Source organism: Conger conger, chromosome 15 (genome assembly GCF_963514075.1).
Source record: "Conger conger chromosome 15, fConCon1.1, whole genome shotgun sequence".
Classification (NCBI taxonomy): Eukaryota; Metazoa; Chordata; class Actinopteri; order Anguilliformes; family Congridae; genus Conger; species Conger conger.
In genome coordinates this window covers 28,539,309-28,563,248 of record NC_083774.1, presented here as the reverse complement: position 1 = coordinate 28,563,248, position 23,940 = coordinate 28,539,309, and the positions used below count along the sequence as shown (strand labels likewise).

Genomic DNA, 23,940 nt, shown 5'->3' with positions numbered 1-23,940 from the left:
TCGCTGGTGGGGGGTTTTTTGCAGAAAGAATGCCATACAGTAAGAACATGGGCAGATTCCTAGCTCACAGTGGCCGGCGTGTTCGTCTTCCGCTTACCTTACCAATACAACTGTGCCATGTTCCTGTTCAGTTGCTCCAATTAAGCAATTATTTTTCATTTATTTTCAATGTCTAAGACTCTGAATGCAGGCATGAGAGATGATGTGTTGAGGAAAAGTAAAAACGCATGATTCGCCAGGTACCCACCAGGCCCGTTCTTTTGTAAAGTCATTTATTTTCACTGTAGAACAGAGAGAATTGGTGACCGTCTACTAGCATTGGGTATTAACACCAGAAACTAGTGTGCAGAGACTTATGAAATCTGTGTGTGTGTGTGTGTGTGTGTGTGTCTGTGTCTCCTGGGCCAAGTAAAAAAGAAAATGTAAAACAGCAGCTTCAAAATGAGTCATTTTAATGGAAACCCTCCATCCCACCCCCCTGTGTAACCCAGTCCCCTAAAAACAGCTTAGAACAGAATGGGGAAATAAATGACCTTGGGTCTTCGATCCATACCGACGTTCGTCCTTCAGCCAATATAAAGAAAAACCCAAACAACTTCATCAGAGGGATCCAGTAACAAATACACTTAAAGATTTTCCTCATTGAACCATTTCAAATGATACATAGTGCTATGTGCAAATTTCATATCATTAAATGCATACATTAAAATGGAAAGATACAGTAGAATTGTGCTGACAGCCACTGCAACCTTGTTGCAGGTTACTTTTCTCAGGTTGGTCAGGGGGTTGACGTGAGCTACCTTGTCATTGGTCCAGTGCTCCCGTTTCAATCCCGCGTTTGACCCCCAGTGCAAGTGGGCATGCTTGCAGAGGGACTGAATACTTTTTTGCAGAGAGATCTTCTGCTGCTTCCTGTGGTTTGAAAGCCCACTTGTAGGCCCGATCCCTCTCTGTTCTTAGACATGGGTCACTTTTATTTATTCATTTTTAATACACGTTTCAGAGTCGATGGAGGCATGCTGTTGGACGCAAACCCTGCAGTGGTGGAGAATGGCATGTCCCTGGCATTAAAAAGCCAGAAAGTACAAGTCCTGGAAGAGTTCACTGCAAAATACAGGGGTGTAGTCTGACTATGAGCCCTGTATGAAAGCCGTTCATACTTTCTCCGCCTTTCCTTAGCCACTGAAACGCAAGATTACATTTCTGTCAAATTAAATTGCTAAAAAATTTAAGAGGCAGGCAGAATGCAGTGGTGGGTCCAGTCTCCATGGCAACATCATACAGTAGGTCAGAGCGTGGGTTCGGTTCAGTGCAGCAGGTGGCGCTCTTCTGGAAGAACCTGCTCTCCGTCGCTCCGCTCGGCTCAAACGGGAAGTCTTAGTGAAACGCTCATCCTCTTGTGGCTCGCCTGGCCCAGGTGAACCGACCCCACTCTGGATGGCGGGGGAGAAAGATGGGAGAAGGGGGGTGCAGGCGGTCGACTCCACAAACTGCCTCGGGCAAGGGCAACGCGATTTCTGCGGAGAAAAGGAAACCGTTTGAAACACAAGCTCCGGAGTTAATCGGAAAGTGAAACCCTCAAGTAACATAAAACATAGTCCCTCATTCCAAAGAAAGAGAACCCGATACTCGCAAAAAGTAATTTTAGCACCGTCTGACTGCGGCGTTCCTCTTTCAAATGAAGACAGATTTTTGTGATCCGGCAGCAGTGGGAAATGCTAATTCACGGGTCACCCTGACGGAACACGGAGTAGTTCAGACCTGCTGGTGCAAGGAGGTCCAAGTGATGAACTGGTTAAGAGAACTAGGCCAGGAACAGACCTGGGCTCAAATAAGTATTTGTGTTGGTTTCATACTTTTCTGTGCTCTACTGCACTTACCTGGTGTATTTAAGCCTGAGAAGAGGAGCAGATGGGAAGGGTTTACACTTCTCGGATCATTTCATTTGTCACCAATACACTAGGCAAATGTAGCCAATTGCAGAAAAGTATTTAAATCCAAAACAAATACTACAGTATGTAAACCCAGGTCTGGTCAGGATACATCTTAGGTAAATACAAAATACATCCAGCAGATTGGACGTGAAACACACTGAAAGAGCAACTGTAGCATTAGTAGATTTGTGTTATTACTTTTGAATGATGCAAGTGTAAATTGGGTTGTGCTTGTGTGTGATGACAGATGACAATCAGTTACAGGCACTGTGACACCTCCAGGCTAATGTATCAGGCAAGCATGATCAGGCCTGCACCCTAAACCCATGTGGTGACCTTAATGGTACAGGACACAAACCAGTAATCACCAATGACCAATGTCAACAGACCGTGGATGTATCTTTAAACCATTGTAAAGTTAGCCATACGTAACGGTCACCTAACATTACAGGCCTTTACTCTCCAGACTGACACAGCAACTGACACAACCTTTACGTTTTCTTTTTTACATACTATACATTCATACAACTCGATATGTACTTAAGTAATTAGGATTAAGATTCTGTACTTTGCAGACGGGTACACCGACGGTGTCCTACCTGGCCTTGTAGCCTTTGGCTCCATTATACTATTTTACTGCCCACATGTACAGTATGTGGTTGTATTTGTCATTATTTCACGAAGGCTGCTCTTGCAGGCTGTAGACTGAAGGGGCCCCACTCATTCCTGCACTACAGGACGTCCCCGTAAAAAAGAATGCACAAGCTTCCTGTCCTCCTCTGTAGTCGGTACGGTGCGTGCGGTGAAAGCTGATCTGGAGAAGCCTACGCTTCCCTTCGGCTCCTGATCTGACGGGAGCCGTCCCTGCCGGAGGCGGCGAGCGCTGGCCACGGGAGCCCGCGGCTTTTCAGAGCTGCGTGGGACGGCGGGGCCGGACGGACGGGCCCAAACTGAGTCCTGAAACACGTGTATCATCAATGCTACAAACTTTTAGCCACCGTACCTATTTTCTTATCTTGTGTGCTCAATTATTCGTGTGCAACAGTATGCAATTAAGCGGTTTCGGATAAGGCCACAGTGTTCTGAACAGGGCTTCACTAACAGAGGGTCGAGGGATTCCATAAACATTCGATCAGAACTTCTAATAGAACTTCTTTCTATGCGAAGTACACCAACTGCATGTGTGTGGGCAAAGTCTTGTGCAGGCAGAGTAGTATGACACTCGAGTGGTGGTGACATGATGTGAAGTGTAACTTCACATAAGTGACATTAATTACACCCGTTAACGTCTTGATACATTTATAAATGTATACTTCAATAAAGTGAGCTGCTTTCTTAAGAGGCACGGGATGGCGTGTAGTCGTGTTGAATCGCGGCCGTGCAGAAACCCTCGTTGCGTTCTGGTGCCACCCTCGTTTCCATTAACAGGGCTCATAGGAAGGAGGGCAGGACTCTTAAAACCTTACTGGATACTTCATAATGACATGCACGCAAGTCTTTACACTCTGAACCAAATAAATGCCGTAAACAAGTTGGTATACTCACAATTTTTTCTTAATTCTTAAATGTTACAATTATTTATCTTCAATACCAAATTTGCTATCAGCTATATTACAATGAGGGCGTGGGGTCAAGTGTTTGCTGCTGGTCTACTGGCGGGGCTTCACACGTCACCATACCGTTAAATAAATGTATATATTTAGTGTTATGATCCGCAGCAGAATGCAGGCTGTGATGTAGGAGAAGAAAGACTGCAGAGATGGAGCTAGCCTCACGCTGCGATGAGAGAAACGCGTTTCACTACACAAACCTCCTCACCCCGGCACTGCTATCATTAGCGGAAAGCGCTAGATAAACCTCTGCAGATGAAGAGGGGAGGGTTATCCCGCATCTGCTGGCGAGGTGCTTTTTAAATTGCTTTTGGACCTCTGCGTGGATCAGCGCACGGCTCCCTGTGAACCCCAAAAGAGCCTCTCGAAACGAGGCTCTTTCATCTTCTCTCCCTCCTCATCGTCTCCGCTGCGCTTTTATCTCCTTCCTTTTGTTTCGGTTTGCATGCATCCACCTCCTGCCCGTTAGAGCCAGCACTCCTATTACCTCTGAATCACTCCTGTACGGTTCACTAAACTGGTTTTAATCTACTCTGAATCACTCCTGTATGGTTCACTAAACTGCTTTTACTCTACTCTGAATCACTCCTGTACGGTTCACTAAACTGCTTTTACTCTACTCTCAATCACTCCTGTATGGTTCACTAAACTGCTTTTACTCTACTCTGAATCACTCCTGTATGGTTCACTAAACCGCCTTTACTCTGCTCTGAATCACTCCTGTATGGTTCACTAAACCGCCTTTACTCTGCTCTGAATCACTCCTGCTTGCATCAAACTCCTATCTCTAAACTCCTCTAAATCACCTCTGCATGGTACCAACTCCCATCTTTAAATCTCTGAATCACCCCCTGCATGTTTCACCAAACTCCAATTCCTAAACTCCTCTGAATCACCTCCGCATGTTTCAAACTTCCATCTATAGCAATTCCTCACCTTCCGAAGGGCAAACGCATGGAGCGCAGCAGATCGGCTGTATTGCCGCCGGAGTCCCTGCACACCGACAGATGCACGCTCTCCGTGGCCAGGCTGGCGAGGGGCCCGTTTTGTTCCGCAGAACTTCACGCCAAACACGGATAATCTAACTTTCACGGGCGCTTCGGGGACAGTGACGTGCCATCCATTCAATCACCGGAACGCAGGGGGGGCTGAGGCGGGGGGGGTCTTCATAAATCACGCCGGTGCGAGTTTTCCCCCGCTGAGCGGGGCGGAGGCGAGCGGTAATGTGCTGCGAGCGCTGCCGGCCCCGTGAGGGAGGATGACGGATGAGGCCTCGCGGGCCGCGGTGGGATTAAGGCGGTTATCCGCCCGTGCGGTGCAGGTGGACTCCCCTCCGAACGCGACGGAGGGCGGCCGCCGCCCACGCTGCGGCCGGGGCGACAGGCGGGGCGGCCCCGGGTTTTCGTCTCGGCGAGATTCGACTCGTCCCGCCGCGCTCCTGTCGCGGGACCTGACGGGACTCGCCCGCTCCGCCAGACAGCCGGGTCCCCGGGGGCCGCGTCTGTCGCCGCTCCCCGTCAGCACGCGCCGTCAGGCGCCGGAATCTGGGGCGACATCTGAAGTGTAAACAATCAGGACTGCGGGGGGGCGGGGGGGCGGGGGGGGTTGGTTTGTGGACATTTTGATTTCAGTAAACTGTAAAAGTAAGCCTGGATGCGTCCCAAAACCACACTGCATCCTCACGCAGATGCAGACGCCCCCGCCCGCCCGGTGTCTAGACAGCGAACGCTGTTTTGCCGACTGTGCAGACGAGTGATGATGCACCGAGTCAGGAAGGAGAGCTCGGGACCCGTGGCGTCTCCCCGGCGGCTGGCCGCCCTCACCGGGAGCCAAAGGCTCTCGGAGGCCGAGCGACAGGCTGACCTCAGCGCCGGGGGGTTAGGCTGGAGTCAGGTCCAAGGCTATTCCGGAAAGTTCCAGTTTCCTTGACAGCAGGAACTAACTTCCCTGGCTAGACACGGGTGCATACACGTTTCCGTGGCCGTAAGAATTCATCAATGCAGGGAGAGTAAAAAGGGGCAGAGGACATGACAGAAGGAGAATGATTGAGGGGGACAGCGGGAGGAGAGAGTGGAAGAGAGTGAACGGAGACGAAGGGGATTTTCGCTGCTGAGACGGGGCAGTAATTAGTTGGTTTTGCGTGGCCCAGGGCGGGTTTAAGGGGGAAATTACCTGGATTAAGCGGATCAAAAAGCCGCTTCATCAGCATGCGCTAGAGAGACAGACGGAGCAGGGCTTTAACTCTCATACGAAGGGCACGCCACTCCAACCACCTTTCCGGAAGGTTCTCGCGTGCTGCCGCCGCAGACCAAAACCACTTTTGTGAAGTCAGTGATTGTAAACCTTAAAATAACAAAATTGCTTGGGATACTTCAAGAAAATATGCAAGATTTGTGAACTTGAATCTGGGAGATAAAGAAACAAAACAACCGAGTAACAGTGATGCCTGCATTTTGGCCCCTATAGTCCAACGTCCTTTGTCCAGCAAGTTCAGCGTAACACTTCTGACTGACTGAAGTTCGGGTCTCCTGCTGGGGCTTAGACTGCGGTTTGTTCTCCGGTCCAGGCGAGGCGGTAAAGACGGGGTGACATTGCGGCACGCTGGGGGAGTAGGCCAGCTGTCTGTCTGCCAGGCGCCTGGGGAAAGTATCTGCAGAGCTGGCCTAATTCGGCAGCCTGACGGCGTGGAGGCACAGGGGCGCCCTCTACTTAAGGTTATGTTCCACCGAAAAAACGCCTCTTTGGTCTTCCAGATCATTTCAGAGGTACATACTTCAATTATCATGAGGTATGGACTTGAAAAGATGAATTCCAACAAAATATGTAAATTGGCTCATAATTGATTCAATATGGCGGAAATTACAAATTTGAACATTTTTGTAGCAGTCTATAATCTGAAGATATTGTGCATATTCTAAATAAGACATGTTTGAAGATTGTTTTGATCTATTTTTTTTTTTCATTACTAGAACCCAATAGTCATTTTTCTATAAATGTAGATTTCTTTTCATGAAGAAAGATTATTACATTTCAGGATCTAACAGTGAGATTGGTGATTCTGTATCTGCCCCTAAAGCTTATAACAAGGAGATAACTGGGTCAAAACACTCTCCTGGATATGGAGTATAGGTTTGCCAAGTTTCATGATGATGGGATGACTATACACTTAGTTAAAAAATCTGGTTGAAAAAATCAACTCCAAAGAGAGAAATGGTAAATTATACTAATTTCACCATGCACATAGGGTAATCATTCAAAAGGTGGTATTATCCTGAAATTTGAATAGTTGAGGGATGATTTGCAGCAGTAAACAGAAAAAGGTCAATTTGACTGAAAATTAGATTTTTAAATGGCACTTGGACAGAAATCCGCAAGCCTCTCCTAAAGCCGTTGTTTGCTGCAAGGCGAATCGATCTTTGTCATGGCAGGTAACGCACTTAGCCCTGACGGACAGTCCTATCGCAGTCTACCTACCAAGACTGTAAACTGTAGCTTGCACACTTCCACCTTTCGGATGAGACCTTAAACCAAAGACTCACTGTGGCCATTAAACATCCCATGACACTCTTTGCAAAGAGTGTGGGATTCCCCGGTATCCTGACTACATTTCCAACCTGCCTCTTTCAACCTGCCATTGGCAAAAACATTGTTCTCTCCTCTCCGCCTCAGCTGGTGTGTAGTGAGCATTCTGGCACAAATTGGCAGCTGTGCATCACCCAGATGGGTGCTATACTTTGGCGGTGGTTGAGGTGAGTTTTTCCCCTGATCACTGTAATGCGCTTTGACTGTCTAGAGAAACACAATATGAATGCAGTGATCTCTGCATCTCCCCGCTGGACGCTGTATGGAATCGCACCAGCGCTGCTCACGCTTGGCTACTCGGAAAGTGAGCGTTCCCTCCCTACCAGTCGACACGGTCGGCTTTGAAGGCGTGGGTCTGTGTAAACACTATTTCCTATGCGCTCAATAGCAACCTGCTTAAGTGTGCGTCGATACTTAAAGATTTCCAATTTCCCGGCGAGGGAATGCTTACAAGGAGCAAAGGAAAAACAAAGGAACAAAGCGAAGCTAAACAAAGAAATTCAGAACCCAGACGCCCTGCAGTAGTCCTCTGGTAACTATGGCAACCGTGCAGGACTCCCGCCGGAAACTGAAGAACCCCCCCCCCCTCCTCCACATTCCAAGGCGCAGTTTCTTAACTGTATTGTGCAGTCGGTGAGGAGTTTCACATGCGTGTGAATAGGACCTTGTGAGGTCAGCCAATGTACATATACACCGTTCTCTTCTACTGTGTTGGGAGTCAGGAACAGCTTCACCAGGTTTACAGCATGTAACTCTCTGTGAAGTCAGGATCAATGGGAGAGGGTAAAATAAAAACCGAACGCACCGTAGTAAGTTAGTAACGGCAGTAACCGCAGCCTCTCCCCTGCAGTGTTCACGCCCCGTGTTGAGCGTAACACTTGTGACTCCTGTGATGCGGTGCGCGTGTCCTGCTCCAGCAGCGGGAGGCTGGGGCGTGCTCTCAGGCAGTCGGAGCGTGGCGGTGAAGACGGGGTGACATTGCGGCGTGCTGCCGGAGCGACCCGGCCTGTCTCCGTGCCGGGAGACCCCCCGCGGCCCTCGGCTGTCTCGCTGTCCCGCGCCCCCGACCCCTCCTTAACGGCTCACGGCCGGGCCTCTGCCTGACCTCAGTCCGCGTGTCCGCAGACGGCGTGCTTCGCTGCAGCCCAATAGTGCGGCTGAGACCGCGGACTCATCCCGCCCCCTCTCTCTGATCAGTGGGACTTTTGTGCGGATCCCCGCCGGCTCCAGGCCTCCGCGGGTGGGCTTGGGCTCGGCTCAGAAATCATGTTGTTTTTTTCGTCTCTGCTCGAATGAATTTTAGGACCCAGTGTTCTGCGGATCGATCGGAGTGGGTGTGGATGCCACGCGCTGTACAAAAACTCTGCCGCATGCACAGACAACCCCGAGTACCTGTACGCGCACAATCCCCTTCACTCTGCCAGGCGCACACACACAGACACACAGACACACTCACACACACACTCCCCTCCACTCCACTCCTGCACGCACACACACAGACACACACAGACACTCCCATCCACTCCTGCAGGCACACACAAACAGGCACACGTGCGCACACACGCACACATACAGCAGTGCTGGAATGGTGCATCGAGAGTTGAGTGCTGCATGCTGATCTTTGCTGCGTCTATCACTCCTCCCACCAAACTACTGCAGAGCGGGCAAAAACCCAATGCCCTACGGGCAACACCTTTACATGCTGCCGAGGCCACAACCTTTAAGCCGTGAAACCAAACCCAAGGCCCTAATGGCAACACAATCTTCAAATCACGAAAACAAGCCTACGCCCTGCTAGCCACACAGCCTTTAACACGATAAAGGCCAGAGCCAACACCATTAGGAATTTTAGCCGCATGAAAATTGCCCCAGCACTGTACATGCAATGCCTTCCTCCTTCCATGAATATCCGTTCCTAAATATTTGGGCTTAAAATACTGTTCATGAAAAAAAAAGAAAAAAAGAACTAAATACAGGCAGCTTATGCCGTTTTCACAAACCCCCTGCCTGACTATAGCCAGCAGGCACTGGCACCCAGGTGTGAATGTGTCCCTCTCCTCCAGCACGGCATTCAGCAACTGAATGACTGACACTTTTCAGGGGGAGTATGTGTGTCAGAAACTGTATGGGTTGACCCATGCCCATCAGTCCATAGGTGGAACTGGACCCTCTTTTATATTATTTTAACACTTTAGTGTTAAAACAGCTCTCCCATGAAACCAGAAATGTTAACGCCCATTCATAGGCTACATTTAATTTTCCCGTTGAGGCATTTCTACCACTTGAATTGAATGCAAGAAAATGTGCTTTGTGGCTTTAAGAGCATTGCATTGTGGTTGTGGTTGTGATGGGGCACTTGTAGCTTTGAGATTGCCGTGACACATCTGGCTGCCCCTACATTGTTTTGAATGTATATATTCTATTGGCTAGATCAGGAATACTATGGAAACAAAACATCTGCTTCCCAAGTTCCTCGGGGGCTTTGATTTTTGAGGTGAAAAAGGTGAATGAATGAATTTGTACTGCTAATTCATTAATAGCGTTGGATCGGTATGGTAACCGCTGCCGAAGTGGTACCAGGATTCCGTACCCAATCTTAAGCATCATGATCTACGGGGGAATTGCGCCCCGCCCCAAACCTTAACATTAAACCCCCCCCCCCCCGCATCCCACACCTCCAAGCACTGTGTGAAACTGCAGTCCTTTCTGTGCGTATTAGTGGAACATAATCGCACATTCAAGTGAGAAAATTAATGAGTTATCAGCCTTTTTGCTGCAGCGCTCCTCTTTCATGAGTGTATGCTGAGGGGAGGTCAATCAAAGCAACTGAATGCAGATGCAAGTAATCACTTGGCAAGCTAACATTCAGATATTTTAACAGTCTAATTTTGTACCACTCCTACATTCCATAATGTCCCCTATATGAGAAACTGATGAGGCTGAAATTGTATCCATTTCAGTTGGGAAGCGTGCCCACTAGCCATTGGGAGGATGAGAAGGCAGGACAGCAATCCCATTATGATAATATATTACTACATTATTTTTCATGCATGCGTCTTGGGACAGGCTGCGAAGACAAAGCACCTACATATTTATCCCAGACCCTTCTATTGGTTCTGAATAGGAATGTTCCGGAAAAATAAACTCCATTGGACTTCGGACCAGGACAACAAAAATGGTATGTGCACGGCTGCTCCTGATGTCTAATCCTGTGTGCGTCACAGATCAAGGTGTAACTCAGTTTGACAGCCCCCATTCCTCAGTCCCCCCCTCCAGTGAACTACTGGGGGTGATTCAAGATTTCTTTGGAAACCAGCGCTGGCTTTAACACTGGTACATGTGCCATGTTTACCAGAACCAGCATTGTGTATGGGGGGGGGGGGGTGTAGGTCCCGGTCCCCCCCACCCGGCACACCCAGTGGGGCTTCAGGACCGCATGCTATCAGAGGGGTTTGCACAGCGGTACTTGGGTCACCTGGTCTCCAGGGAAAGTGGAGAAAGTTTTACTGAGGTGGAAGAAGGGGAGGGGGTATCTGGCCATTAAGAAGGGCTACTTCACTTCACTTAACTACTTCCTTGTCAGTGATCGCTATTCCGATACAAAGATTTACCGCCGTGTTGTTTCAACAGCAAGTGCGACTCGTCCACTCACAGCAAAAACCATCAAAAAGATGGACATTCTGTGCCGAGCAATTATTCTTCGCTCAGTTTCGGTTTGTCATCTGTTTGAATGAAACTGAAACTGTCAGACGCTCTATGGAAACGGGGGTAAAAACAGTGGACAGCAGCCAACTGTACAGGCAGCTGTAATGGGAGGTAATATGCCATTTTTAAGTGTACCAGAGCTGGATGTGGTACGTACTTAGGCCCACTTATAATTCAATTACGAGAACAAACAATGCATTTCAACCAACCCGCATCACGCAAAGGGCCTGAAATAGCCCATCAAACCCACACGGCCTGATGCTTCCAAACAGGAGACGCCCAGATTAATAATTGAAGCTACGAAGGAAAACAAGTGTACAGAGCCCCCTCCTCCCCTCTGCGAATGCGGGTCTTTAGAAGGAGTGCAGGAGGGAGGAGATGGGTGTCCATCTTCTCTATGAATCCCAGTGTGCCCATTAGAGCGACACACTAGGCCCACAAGCTCTCCTCCTCATGAGGTAATAGCCAATTGAGCGAGAACCCTGTAATGTAGATCACAAATCAATGCTGATGTAGCTTACCCATGAGCCATGAGGGTACACTGCATCGATCCGAGGTGGTGGGGGGGGTACTTTTGTTTGGGGTCTGAGCCTTTCGGAGTAAGCGCACAGATTCATGGGAGTTTTATCCCCGCTCATGCAGCAGGGAGAGTAACGGGTAAATATGAGCCGAAACCTTGATCTCATCAAACGCTCATGTCCCGAACACACTATGCCTAACCCGGTTCCCCCCAGAGCTCACGCCTTCTCCTGCTTTCTGAATTCCAGATGGCCCTCATACCCCCCACATTCTCCTTCATTTTTTTTTTTTTTTTTGAACTGAATCCCAGAATTCTGCTATGGGATTCAAAGAAGAGAGGCCTAGAGGAGTCTGGCAATCTGGCAGTTAGCAAAACTCTACAAAGACGGGAAGTGAGCGCGCCCTGGGCCCTGTGAGCACCGCGGCCACATCTGCCCCTTCCTCTTGATGTGCATCGATTCATCTAGTCCCCCAAATGCTCGTGTGCAAAAAACCCCCCAAAAAACAACAACTGCGATCGATACACCTCGCCTGCAAAGGCAACATGAAATGTTCAGAATTCTTTCAAGCTGAACAAAACACAGGGGTAAAAGAAAAGCAAACCGAAAGCAGACTCGGCCCTTACCCAGACGAACCAGAGCGTTTGGCCGTCGGTCAGGCGGGCAGGTGCTTCCAGGTGCTGACGAAGGCGGTGGGGATGAGGGAGTAAGGCACGGTGGTGATGCTGCTCCAGCTGTCGGAGGTGGGGTCGTAGCAGTCGAGCGTCTTGCAGCGCTGCGTGCCGAAGTAGCCGCCCACCACGTAGAGCTTGTTGCCCGACGCCACGGCGTGGCAGCTCATGCGCTTGGAGGTCATGTCTCCCACGCGCGTCCACTGGTTGCCCTCGCAGTCGAAGCGGTACGCCGAGGCGGCGGTGAACTCGGTGTCGCCGCCCATGATGAAGATCTGGCTCCCGAGGACGGCGGCGGCCGTGTAGCGCCAGGGCTGCGGGCACTCGGCCGCCACGGCCCAGCGGTTCTCCCCGGGGTCGTAGCACTGCACCTTGGAGGCCTTCTCGCGGTGCATGGTGGAGCCGCCGAAGACGAAGAGCTTGAGCTTGGCGCTGACCACGGCGGCGTTGCTCACGCCGTCCCGCAGCGGGGCCATCATGGTCCACTTGTTGGTCAGCGGGTCGTACCGCTCCACCTGCTTGAGCGAGACGGAGGGCGAGGCCGGGAAGACCCCGGCGATGGCCGTGTGGCCGCCCACCACGTAGAGGACGTTCTCCAGCTCGGCCGAACCGTGGCCGAAGCGGGCGATGAGCATGGGCGCGCCCTTGGACCATTCCTCGTGGACCGTGTCGTACACCCAGACGTCCTTGGACACCCCGTTCTCGGAGCCCCTCCCGCCCGTCACGTAGACCTTGCACCCGATGGCGCACGCGCTGAACTCCTTCCTGGGGCTGGGCAGGTCCGACTTGGGGATGATCTCCTTGGCCTTGTGGTCCACCTGGTAGATCTTGTCGCACATGAAGGTCTGGCCGCCCAGGATGAGGAGGGTGTGACCGGCCTTGCGCGGGCGGGCGCACGGGCTGGTCACCACGCCGTCGTTCTGCAGGATCCTCTTCTTGCACTGCATGGCCTCGTCCACGATCCGCGAGCTGCGCTCGTCAGCCATCACCAGCTCCTCGCAGGCCACGGACTCGATGAGGCAGGCCGAGGGCAGCAGGGCCAGCCGCACCCCCTGCAGGAGCTCGGGCAGGTGGCCTCGCCTCCCGTCCAGGTCGTAGCGAACCCAGCGCACCACGGAGGCGAACACGATCTGCTCGTCCTCCACCTCCAGCTCGTCGCTGAGGATCAGGTCCAGGAGCTTGTCTTTGGACAGGCTGTAGAAGTCCTCGGTGTCCCTCACCGACTCGAAGTGCACCAGGCACATCCGCCAGGAGAGCTCGTAGAGCCGCTTGCACTGGTGCGCGTCCGACAGCAGCATCATGCCCAGGCAGTTGGACGGGTGCAGGTTCCTCTCCAGGAACTCGGCGGCCGCGTCGCGGATGTCGTGGAACTGGAGCATGTCGCCGGCCTCCAGCAGCGACTCGGCGTTCTCCTCGTTGATGACGAGGCGGGAGGAGTAGGCGAAGTCCAGCAGCAGCTCCAGCACCTCGGGGTGCACCGAGTCGCGGAAGTTGACCTCGCTGTCCACGCTCTCGCGCAGGCCGCCGCTGAACATGGCCTCGAAGTAGCGGCTGCAGGCGGCCAGCACGGCGCGGTGGCAGGGGAAGGGCCGGTCCCCCGCCCACAGCGTCACGTCGGTGAACATGCACTGCTTGCGCAGCGTGTTGAGGTGCGTCAGCACGCTGTCCGGGTGCGACGGCTTGTGGAACAGCGAGATGTTCATCGACCCCGAGCTGGCGCGCGACTTGCGGTTCTCATGGACGCTGACCGACATGGTCTCGGCCTCCAGGGCTTCACTCGTACCCAGTTCTCTAACTGAAAGAAGGTGAGAAAGGAAAAAGAGTGGAGAAAGACACACGGTAAGATTCTCATGAAAAACAGGCTAACAATCTTTCAAAAATGGCCGATGGTGAAGATTTTGAAAGTTTCTCGATCAAGTTTTTCATGAACATGCAGCTAAGCACTCCTTCAACATTAACCCCAGTTTAAGAGCCAAACAACTTGATGAGCCATTCTACACTTTTATTTAGAAAATGGAATTGTTCCAAATTCTTGCTGTTTTGGCAGGAATAAAAATGGCAGTTGTGTTCAGTCTGAGGCATTCTGTTATAGAAATGTAGAATGAAACTAAATGTGGACTTCTGACTTTTGAGACTCAAAGTGCATTAATTCAATGATCCAATTCTACTCATGTTTACATACATTTTATTCACAAATTAGTCCATTAATTGAGATTTATAAGTATTTATAAAGGGATCGCAATGTAGCTATTCATTATGGCCAAGGTTACCATTTTATAATGGGTCATGTACCACTCTATAATCAATTTGTACTTCAATGGAAAATCATATTAATCTACAATATTCATAATTATATTAATTGCCTCAGAAGTGTACAGATACACAGAGAAACTGGAACTAATCACAACTCGGAAACCGTAACCATCATGAACGACAAAAGGCCCAATTACTCTATTTTTAGCATGACTTCCCTTTAGAAGCCACAATATCAGTGAGACTGTATTTTAACATCAAGCAGTTACATCATGGTTAAATTGAAATTTAAGTTCAATTTTTAGAAGCTGTGATATCAGGGAAGGACTGAGAACGTATGCCAAATGATGATTCAGCACTCCTCTATGAAAATGAGAGGGGGGGGGGGGGGGAAACAAATGTAATAAGCAGAGATGAGATCATTTTTAGCGGATAAAAAGAAATTACATCAGAACATAAATTGCCTCTTCAAAGAAGCTCTGGGCACAGCCTTAAGCATGTTCATTCGAGTGCTGCTAGAATTGCACTCATCTGGTTAACTGTTCCATGGCACTTCTCACATGCCACTCGGAGAAGAAAGAAAAATCCCACAATGCACCCTTTGGTTTAAGGGAATACGAAGTTTCAAAGCCACTCTCAACGACATTCATACGAACACAATTAACCAGCCAGTTTCTTTTTGTCTGAACTTTTAATTAGCTTTCTGAAAGTAGAAGGTCTATGAGTCTACAGCTTACCTCTGAAAGGCTGCGGCTGCACTGGCATCTCCTTGTCTAATTTTAATTTCAACGACCACCTCCTCTCACCTCCAGTTATAATTATACAATTGAATTGCACAGGCAAAAAACAAAGGGCACGGGGAAAATGTAATTACAGGCAATTTGGAGAATGCTGCCGTGTCATTTTCAGCACTTAAGTCTCTGCCTTTCTGAAAGACAAGAAGCCGGCTGGTGCCAAGGCAATGATTTCACACTGAAAACTCTCTGTCTTGGAGTCAGACCAAAGCACATCGAGAGCCACGTAAACTGTAACACCCAAATAAAAAATGCAATTATCCACAGCTTCCAAGAGATTTTCGCACATGAACTCCAAATACCCATAATTTCCTTTTGGCTCGCCAACAGATGAACTGCATACCTTCATTGCAAAGTTTGCAGAAATATGTCAGTGAAAAATACTCCCTAAATGTTTTATTTTGGACTGAGCTACAAAATTTCAGCAAAACTCTGCCAAGGTCTCGACTTTTTACCCTTTATTTACACAACATTTTTCAGTTGAGTCTGAAAAATGAAAAGAAAGATTTCTGCAATCTACCTTCAACTAAATGTTGTTGTATCCTGATGCCAACCTTTTATAGCCCACCTGCAAAATATCACCATTTATCTTTCCGATTTTGTAACCCTTTTCCCCATGCAATGTCAAAAAATCCTAAATCTCATGGGCAATTTAATTCTGTGGTTTCCAGGCCGAGAGCAACAGAGGCAATTCCATCCAGTGTGCTTTGAGGTGGAATAACTCAGGCTTTTCGGCAAGGACATGCAATCCAGTGTCCCCTCCCATAATGGTGTGGTTTGCCTTATGGGATGGGGCACTGGCATGGGAGGGGGGGGGGGGGGGGGGTCACAGATTTCACAGGGCTGATGATAATGGTGACCACCCCCAATGATATGATCAATCACAAAACGTGGTCAGGGTGCAAAGGGAAGCAGATGCAGGGGTGGGTATGTGGGAGGAGATGCCTATCGTCCTGCACCACTTACGCCGACAGAAACAGCTGACCCAGGCGCAGGCACTGACAGTGAGGAGATGGGGAGGGGTCTGCATCTGACCCTGCACAGCGCCCTCTGCTGGCCCGGGGTGACACTGCGGTCCTCTGAGAGAGAAATAAAAACATACTTCACTCGCAGTCCACGTCCACTCGGCTTAACTCCCATTAGCCTAAACGCGCAGGCTTAACTCTGGCCAAACCTGGACCAGTAACACTTCCGCTATTGTGATTTATTCAGCTTCAATCACTTTTCACAAAAGCTCTCCTGTAGATGACGAAGGATTGTGGCCAGTCGTTATGGTGTGGTACGGCAGGACAGATAAGGGCAAATCTCCCTGGGTCGTCCAATAGCCTGCAGCATGTCCTATGGTCACGTGATTCCACACAACTGCATCAAGAGTGCCAAATAGTACTGAATCATTCCCAATTCCCCCACACATTCACACATGTGAGAGAAGCCTCTTCACAGCATTGGCGCCAAGCAACCTGAGAAGTGGGCTGCCTAAACCGAAGTTCCTCCCGTCTCTCTTCCTGTAAAACCTTTCCGTCCCCGCGAAACGAAAGACCCCTCCAGGTACCCACCCCTTTCATGCAGAGTTTTGGCATTCTGTTGCCACTTCTCCTCCTCCTCCATCTTAAAATTGTGGGCCGGCTCCTTTTCAGTGCCCTCCAAACCTGGCCAACTTTTCACGCCGTTCGCAGGGCTGAATGGATCACCAGCTGGCACGCAGTCTGTCTGCGTAATTAAGAGCTTCCATCAATCCGCAGGAACCAGCGGAGAGGGCCAACGCAGAGGAAGCGCTGTCTTTGAAACTGCAGCTCCTGCCTGGACACCCCCCTCACCGCCCGCCCCCCACCCAAGGTGCCCAGCTCCTCACTTTAATAACGAACGCTAGGGAGGGGCACCGGAGACCGGCTGGCTAACTGTTAAAGACGTGTGTGTGTGTGGGTGTGTGTCTGGAGGGGGGAGATGGGAAAGAGAGAGTGAGCCCTTCAAGTTTGGGAAAACAACTGTCGCACTTGGCCACCACCTCTTTATTCCCAGGGGAGAACAGAGGAAAGCTTTGACAGAGAGAAAGAGAAGAGAAGAGGGTCATTAGTGGACCTTACGCACTGACAAACAGCAGGGAACACACTGCACCCAGCCCTTCCACCCTTACTGTATCTGACAGACAGGAGCTGGCGTTCACATGCCATTTCATTTCAAAGCATGCATACAAGTGCAAATGTCAATGAAGCATTTAAGGAGGCTAGGGCCTCCTTAAAAAAAAACAAAAAAACAAAAATGCACTTCTGATGACAACTATGTTTAGAACAGCATTTCCTGTGTATTTTGCTTTCTGGATGTGATGCTCTGACTTATGGTAGAACCTATGCACTTGTAAGTCGCTTTGGATTAAAAGCGTCTGCCAAATGACTAAAATGTCAAATGTAGGGCCCGGTGGTATCCCAAAAGATGCACTTCTTTCTTTAAGTGCAGCGACTCGGAATACTTAAAGGCAGTATACTTAAATCATATAATTTTAAGAATATAGTATTTTAATATAATTTTAAGTATACAGAATACTTAAATCCTTTGGATTGTATGCTTTAACATTACAAGTTAGCCAGTTTGTATTCCCTGACGTGAAGAAATAACAGCTGGTGAATGCATGGCTTTGTAAACAAACAAGTAACATTGCTAGTTAGGATGCAAACTGCACCAAGAATGGTATGTCCTCTGACCGCTTTTCCTTAAGTGACTCACGAATCAAGGATCTTGTGCATTCATGGCATTGGACACCGACTTTCCATTGTCAGAAGGCAGAAAATTAAAACTGCTGAAAACCGGCAAATGCATACCATCATTATAAAAAGACAAGTCAAAGGGCTTCTACTGTCATGTAGAGGAAAAAGCCTGCTCACTATTAATTTGCTCATTTTTTGGAAAACAATTCCTCATATGACCGAAACGTTGTTGAGCATAATTATACCAAATCGGATTTATTTCCTAAGATAGTTGTCAGTTTCTGGCATGTAGTCGTCAAATCCTGGAAGGCTGTCAACATGCCGGAGCTTTCACATCCGCCTCTCTGCTGCGTTGTTGTGCATTCAGAACCTGATGGCTCCGGAGAAACACTTTTCCATCACAGGGGAAGGAAAATACTTCCCGCTATGCATTTCTGAACGAAACGGGCTCCTACAATTAACAGCTAACACTGCCCAACATTTGCTGTCAAACTGGAATCTCGAAATCGAGTAATTCTCACTGCAACCAATTAATGAACCTACAGACAATCGTAAAAAGCAGCAGTTATAACTACTTGAGACTTGTGGACAATTGGTAGTATAATGAATACCACTGTTTTAGGACAGCAATGTGTGCTACCAAGTAAATCTGGTCAAATTTGAAAACTTAAAAGTTTCGCTAAAAGTGCAACTTGTTGGCACGTGACCGAAATGCCATTGTTCCACCGTGTGAAATTCTGCTGTAGAAACCAACGTTATAGCGAAAACCAAAAGCGCGGATATATACGGAATAAACCACAGAAATAACTTCATAAAAACTGTATAGCCGTGCTGGCACAGGTGACATCCATAAACAGATCAACATTATTGATAAGGCTAGCACGCAAAATGAGACTCACTGGAAAGTACCTGCTAGCTAGAATCACTATAATCAAGCTCGCAAGCTAGCTACCCCAACTAAGTTATTAAAAGTCGTCAATATTTGAAACTAAAGTTGCACACCAGATAGCAGTCGCACTAGCTAGTAAGTATGTGGACGTGCTCTTACCAGAACAAGAAAAACAAGCAGTAAAATTGGCTAACGCTACCATTTAACGTTAATGTCATGGCTCGCTTCTCGCTAGAGCCACAAAAAAACTAACGTTTGGCTTCAGTAGTGAAAGCGCAGGTAGCAGAATACGCCTATAACAGAACACTGATTACAAACACACCGTAGTTTGACACATGACAGCCCATGTAGAAGTTAATGCAACAAGCCAGCCAATACCTTTTCAAATGTGTTTTTCCAAGTTCTAGGCAGCTTGCCAGCTAATGTTAGCTAATGAAATCTTCGCGACAGCGAAGTAACTAGCGAGCTAATCAATACGGAGAAACTCCAATCTACATTGGCTACAAAGCTGGTAAGCAAATATTAGCCGAATGTATCATACTTACACTGTTGGATATGTGTTAAATGATTATCCAGCTGCTCTGTAATTGTCTCGTAAATTGTAACATAATTTCGCTTAATTGCGTAGTAATCCTGTCGTTACTTCGTTTACTACCCAGTGTCTAGTGTCTGTTGCCTTGAAAAAAAATACATGAAGACTGTCTACAAATGTGGGCACGAAAGCGATTGCCATGTGATTGACACATTTCTTGTCCTATGAAGTGTAGAACGATAATGCAAATATAGTATATGTTGTACCCAATAGGGAAGTGTATTCCTGATTTCGGGGCGTTATCTAAAATAATACGACCAATCAATGGTAGACATTACGATGAGCAAGGCGGGATAAATTTGGGGAACGACGAAAACACAACAAAGGAGAACTGATGTGATTTTCCAGTGGAAATGCATATAACATTTTGCTACGTTATTCCAGTGATTAAAGCCAATGAGTTAAGAGTATTTCTTGCCCCTATACGTCAGTTTTCACACATTATTATTTGTTACTGTTCTGTATAAGAACATTTAAAATTCAACCAAAGATAATATAAGCTGGATATAGGATATATTTGATGGTTGATTATGTTGTTGCTAGGCCATCATATTTTCACAGATATGTTTTAATGCTTGGCTGTATTTGAGAAGAATGCATATTCCCCAGAATGATACTTTTGCTGATGTAGAGTGCCATCTAGCGATCAAATAATAAAAGTGCAACGATCTTCGGTTACTTACTGACTGTAACCAAATCTGTAAAAATGGCCACGGTGTAGACTACAGAATGTTTAAAATCCTAGTAATTAATTAATTATCACATTTCCCCCGAGGGTAAAGTCGAGATTAGACAAGATTAGAACAACCACAATTAAATTTACCAAAGGCATGTTGAGGGTAATCTGAGTATAGATGTTTAGAGGGGAGGTCAGGCACTAACGGCATGACATTTTTATGTACATATGCATTTTTATGTACTCTTGACATTAGAGTCCTGAGCTCTATTAACCAAATATTTGTCCTCCAGGGAACGCCAGGTCATGACAGAGGTACAGGAGGGGACAGAGCTGCAGGACTGATGAGGTATGCAGGTGAGCTTATATGTAATAAGTCGTCCAAGATAAGAATGTCTGAAAAATGAGGGTAATATAATACAACCTAATGGCGGAGCTGCGGGTGATGAACGGTTGAGCTGCAATTTAAAGGGCCGTTAAACATGTCAAAGAGAACGCATTCGGAGGTCTTTTAGAATGCCTGCACAAGTTCAGGTTAGGGATAGCCTGTAGTTTTTCTGGTGCAGTTTTAAGCTACAAAGGGATGGAGGAAAAATCACAAAATGGATAATGTTGCAAGACACAGAAACCCTCAAGCCAATGTATCTAATTTATGGCGTGCATATTTATTTTGCAGATGTACTCCCCATCCCTGAAGCTGCATTGAAAGGTAGACTTTTATTTTATTTTTTATATCATGTAAGCTGTACTGAAAAAGGGACAGATAGGTTATCACAATATGTCACTGCTCTGTGTACTTTTATTCTGATAAAGAAGTGAAGGGATTGCTTGTTTTTTTATTGGTTTTTGGATGATTCTGCCTGGAGGTTGTTAATGGAACAGTTGGGCATAAGGTTAATCCATTGGTTCATTGATTTAAGAGGTCAGACTATTCAGCAGCAAGAATTTACTTAATGATGGTCAGAGAGATTTAAATTAATTTCAAGCAAAGGGAGTGGTAGAATACAAAACTGCTGTCTCAAAGTATGCAGACAGAAGGATTAAGGGGGGTGACATTTTTTCTCCATAATAATTGCTTTACTGCTTTTGCCTTTTCATAGTTTTTTTTGTTGTTGTTTTTTGTGTGTTTGACATATAATTCTCTGTATAGGTCATTCACAGTAGCAGATGTGAGTAACTGAAGGCAGGGAGTCATACTGTGGTCTAACCCTTACCAAGCAAGCAACATTAGTTTTGTTCACAGCGGACTGCTCATGTTTTAATCATGTTCTGTAATGTCAGGCATTTTGTAATGGTTGTACTATGATACGGGTGGGCAGCACCCTGATATGACTGAAGGGGGAAATATTCAATTTTGGAGACTTTCCTGTTCAGGAGGTAATTTTGTTTCTCAGTTCATTACAACTCAGATTGCTCTCATTAAAAGCTGCTTATGATCCCTTGCAGGTTGAATACCAATGTATTTGCCAGTCGCTCCGGACAATAACATCCAAAATAAACAAGGGAATACATTTGTTTGTCCTCTCCATAATGGGGAAGGGCATTTAACAATTGGGAGAATATTTAGCCAAGCTATAATAAACCACAGTTTAGCCATGCTCAATAATGGTTTACTATGTGTGAATGAAGACTTATCAAATGTTATGCACTACAATGAATTGTTATTATTCATAATTAAGAATGGATGAAAAGCCTTGGCTCATGGACATGCAGTTAATTAATTTTTATTCATTATTATAAAGTGCAATCAACCATGAAATGGCTGATCAATAATTGTCATTCTGTCGAGACACGGCAGGAAATTAAAGACAAAGAAATGTAGCAATGAATTGGGAGCTTAAGCACCTTCAGTACAAGGTAACGGAAATTTCATGAGGGAAGCTCAAGAATAAGAAATAAAAAAACATGACAGTGCAAGACTGAGTGCTCCAATAACTTCAACAAATGATTGTAATATCAACGTTAACTCACCAGGGGGCAGAAGTGGTTTAGGTTTCTGTCATGGAGCCTGACTGGCTGTGTATGCCACATGATCACTGGATTAATTCACACATCCTTAGATACATCATTAAGGCTATTTTTCCCTGCCATGAAATATAATGATCAAATTATATTTGGGTGATTACCGGACATTTTTGGAGGGACACATTGAATGTGCATTTGCGCTTGTGGGAGCTTGTTTGAAAGACACAGAGTCCCCTGTGATTTTACTTTCCAATTCAAACACTCTTCATTTAGCTCAAAACCAATTCCCAAAAATTGTGCAGGATTCATATCCAAAAGCACTATGTGGGAAGAGCAAAAAATCCTAAAAGTGTGCCTAATTCTAGCAGTGGTGTGTTTATATTGTATAAGTGGTTTTATTTTTCATGGCTGTATGTGTGACCATAGAAGCAATCTGCTAGTGGTGAATTGATTGTCTGTATACAAGGAAAACAAATCTGAGATGCAGAACCCAGGCTATGTGCACGCCCCCACACACATGCACACACTCCTGCACATGTGCACACGCACATGCATGCACAGCCCCACACACACATGCATACTGTCACACACATATGTGCACGCACACACCCACATGCACATGCACACCCCCACACACACATGCGCAAACACACACTTGCACACCCCCCCCCCCCTCCTCCACACACACACACACACACACACACACATGCATGCACAGCGCTGCACAGACATGCATTCCATCACACACATATGCGCACGCACACAATCATGCACACCCCCACATACACATGCATACACCCACGTGGACACGCACATGCACACGCACACACACACATCCACACCCTGATTGCTCATGGCAATACAGCCGTTCCATGACCTCAGGGGACAGATGACACGTCCGGATGGATTTTCCGACTTTTACAGCGGTCTTCTCACCATTCCTCCGCTCCTCGAGAGGTGCAGGGTAAGGATGGGCCGGAGATGCCGAGAGAGGCCTCATTCATGAGCCACGTGCCAGCTCAGCCGCCCTCAGGGGTGATGTCCCATACTTAGATGCCTGAAGGCCATCACCGAAACCAAACGTGTTGAGACTGATCTGTCACCGGAGGGTTCATTAATATAAACCTAGAAGAACGCCCATCACACCTTTTGGCGGTCGGTTGGTGGTGACACAGAAGGAGACGCGCCACGGTGCAGTGTGTTCCTGGTTGCTGATCCTAACGCTCGCACTGGCAAGCAACTTGAGACCAGTCCACTCCCAGGGGGCATATGGCAGCCTCATTCTTAAGGCCCATCCACACCGAGAACGATAACTACGACGATAACTATAAATGTCTTTTTGAAATTCGTTCTGACAAGTGGGTGGCGGAGTGACGCTGAGTGGCGAACAATATCGTCGGGATCACTTTCAGAGCCATTTCTTTTCCAGCTGCGTGAACAGTGAAACACTGCCCGTAGCACGTGCTGAATGGCAGATGACATAGCTGAGGGGCTATTTAAAGAACATCAGCATGGGTGGTCACATCGCTATAGTTATCCTTCTTTGTGTGGATGGGCCTTAACAGGAAGAGGAATGGGGGGGGGGGGAAGGCTTTATCACCTCTGGGAGTGGATGGGGAAGAAATGACTCGACTCTGACTCTGAGTTTAATGACCTGACTGTATAAGGAAGCTGACATGAAAAGCAGAAAATGCTCTGCATCGGCTGTGACAAAGATCATTTGTTTGTTGCAATGTAACAGCCACAGTCACAATGCAATAGGATAATGTTTTCCCACCTGTATATTAGCATCTGCATCAAAGTAGAGCACTCCTATCCTGACATTTCTTGGGCCTTCATCCCCCCACTCAGATTTCAGCGGTTTACATGATGTTTGCCAGAGAGCTAAGACGGCACGTGCAAAGTGGCTGACACATTTCACAGCAATCAACCTGTGTGCGGATAATTGAAATTTAACAGTCTGCCTGGAGCACTGTTCGTCATCAGCTGTGCTGGCCCATTAATTGAATCGCTACATTTGTGTAATATGGTAAAGTGCAGATTAAGTGA

General features: G+C 47.5%; 1 protein-coding gene across 3 annotated transcripts; it reads right to left on the bottom strand.

Moving 5' to 3' along the window:
• Positions 1-435: 435 nt before the first annotated feature.
• LOC133111400 (kelch-like protein 25) lies at positions 436-19,342 on the bottom strand. 3 transcript variants are annotated; one of them, XM_061221731.1, is made up of 4 exons: positions 19,204-19,342; positions 16,034-16,146; positions 11,976-13,815; positions 436-1,517 (listed from the first exon to the last, which is right to left on the bottom strand). In XM_061221731.1, the coding sequence occupies exons 2-3, from the start codon at positions 16,095-16,097 to the stop codon at positions 12,005-12,007; spliced, it is 1,875 nt and encodes a 624-aa protein (XP_061077715.1). In that variant the 5' UTR covers positions 16,098-16,146; positions 19,204-19,342; the 3' UTR covers positions 436-1,517; positions 11,976-12,004. The 3 variants fall into 3 exon arrangements, with proteins under 3 accessions (XP_061077715.1, XP_061077716.1, XP_061077717.1); XM_061221732.1 differs by lacking the exon at positions 19,204-19,342 and adding an exon at positions 19,037-19,118; XM_061221733.1 differs by lacking the exon at positions 16,034-16,146.
• Positions 19,343-23,940: the final 4,598 nt, after the last annotated feature.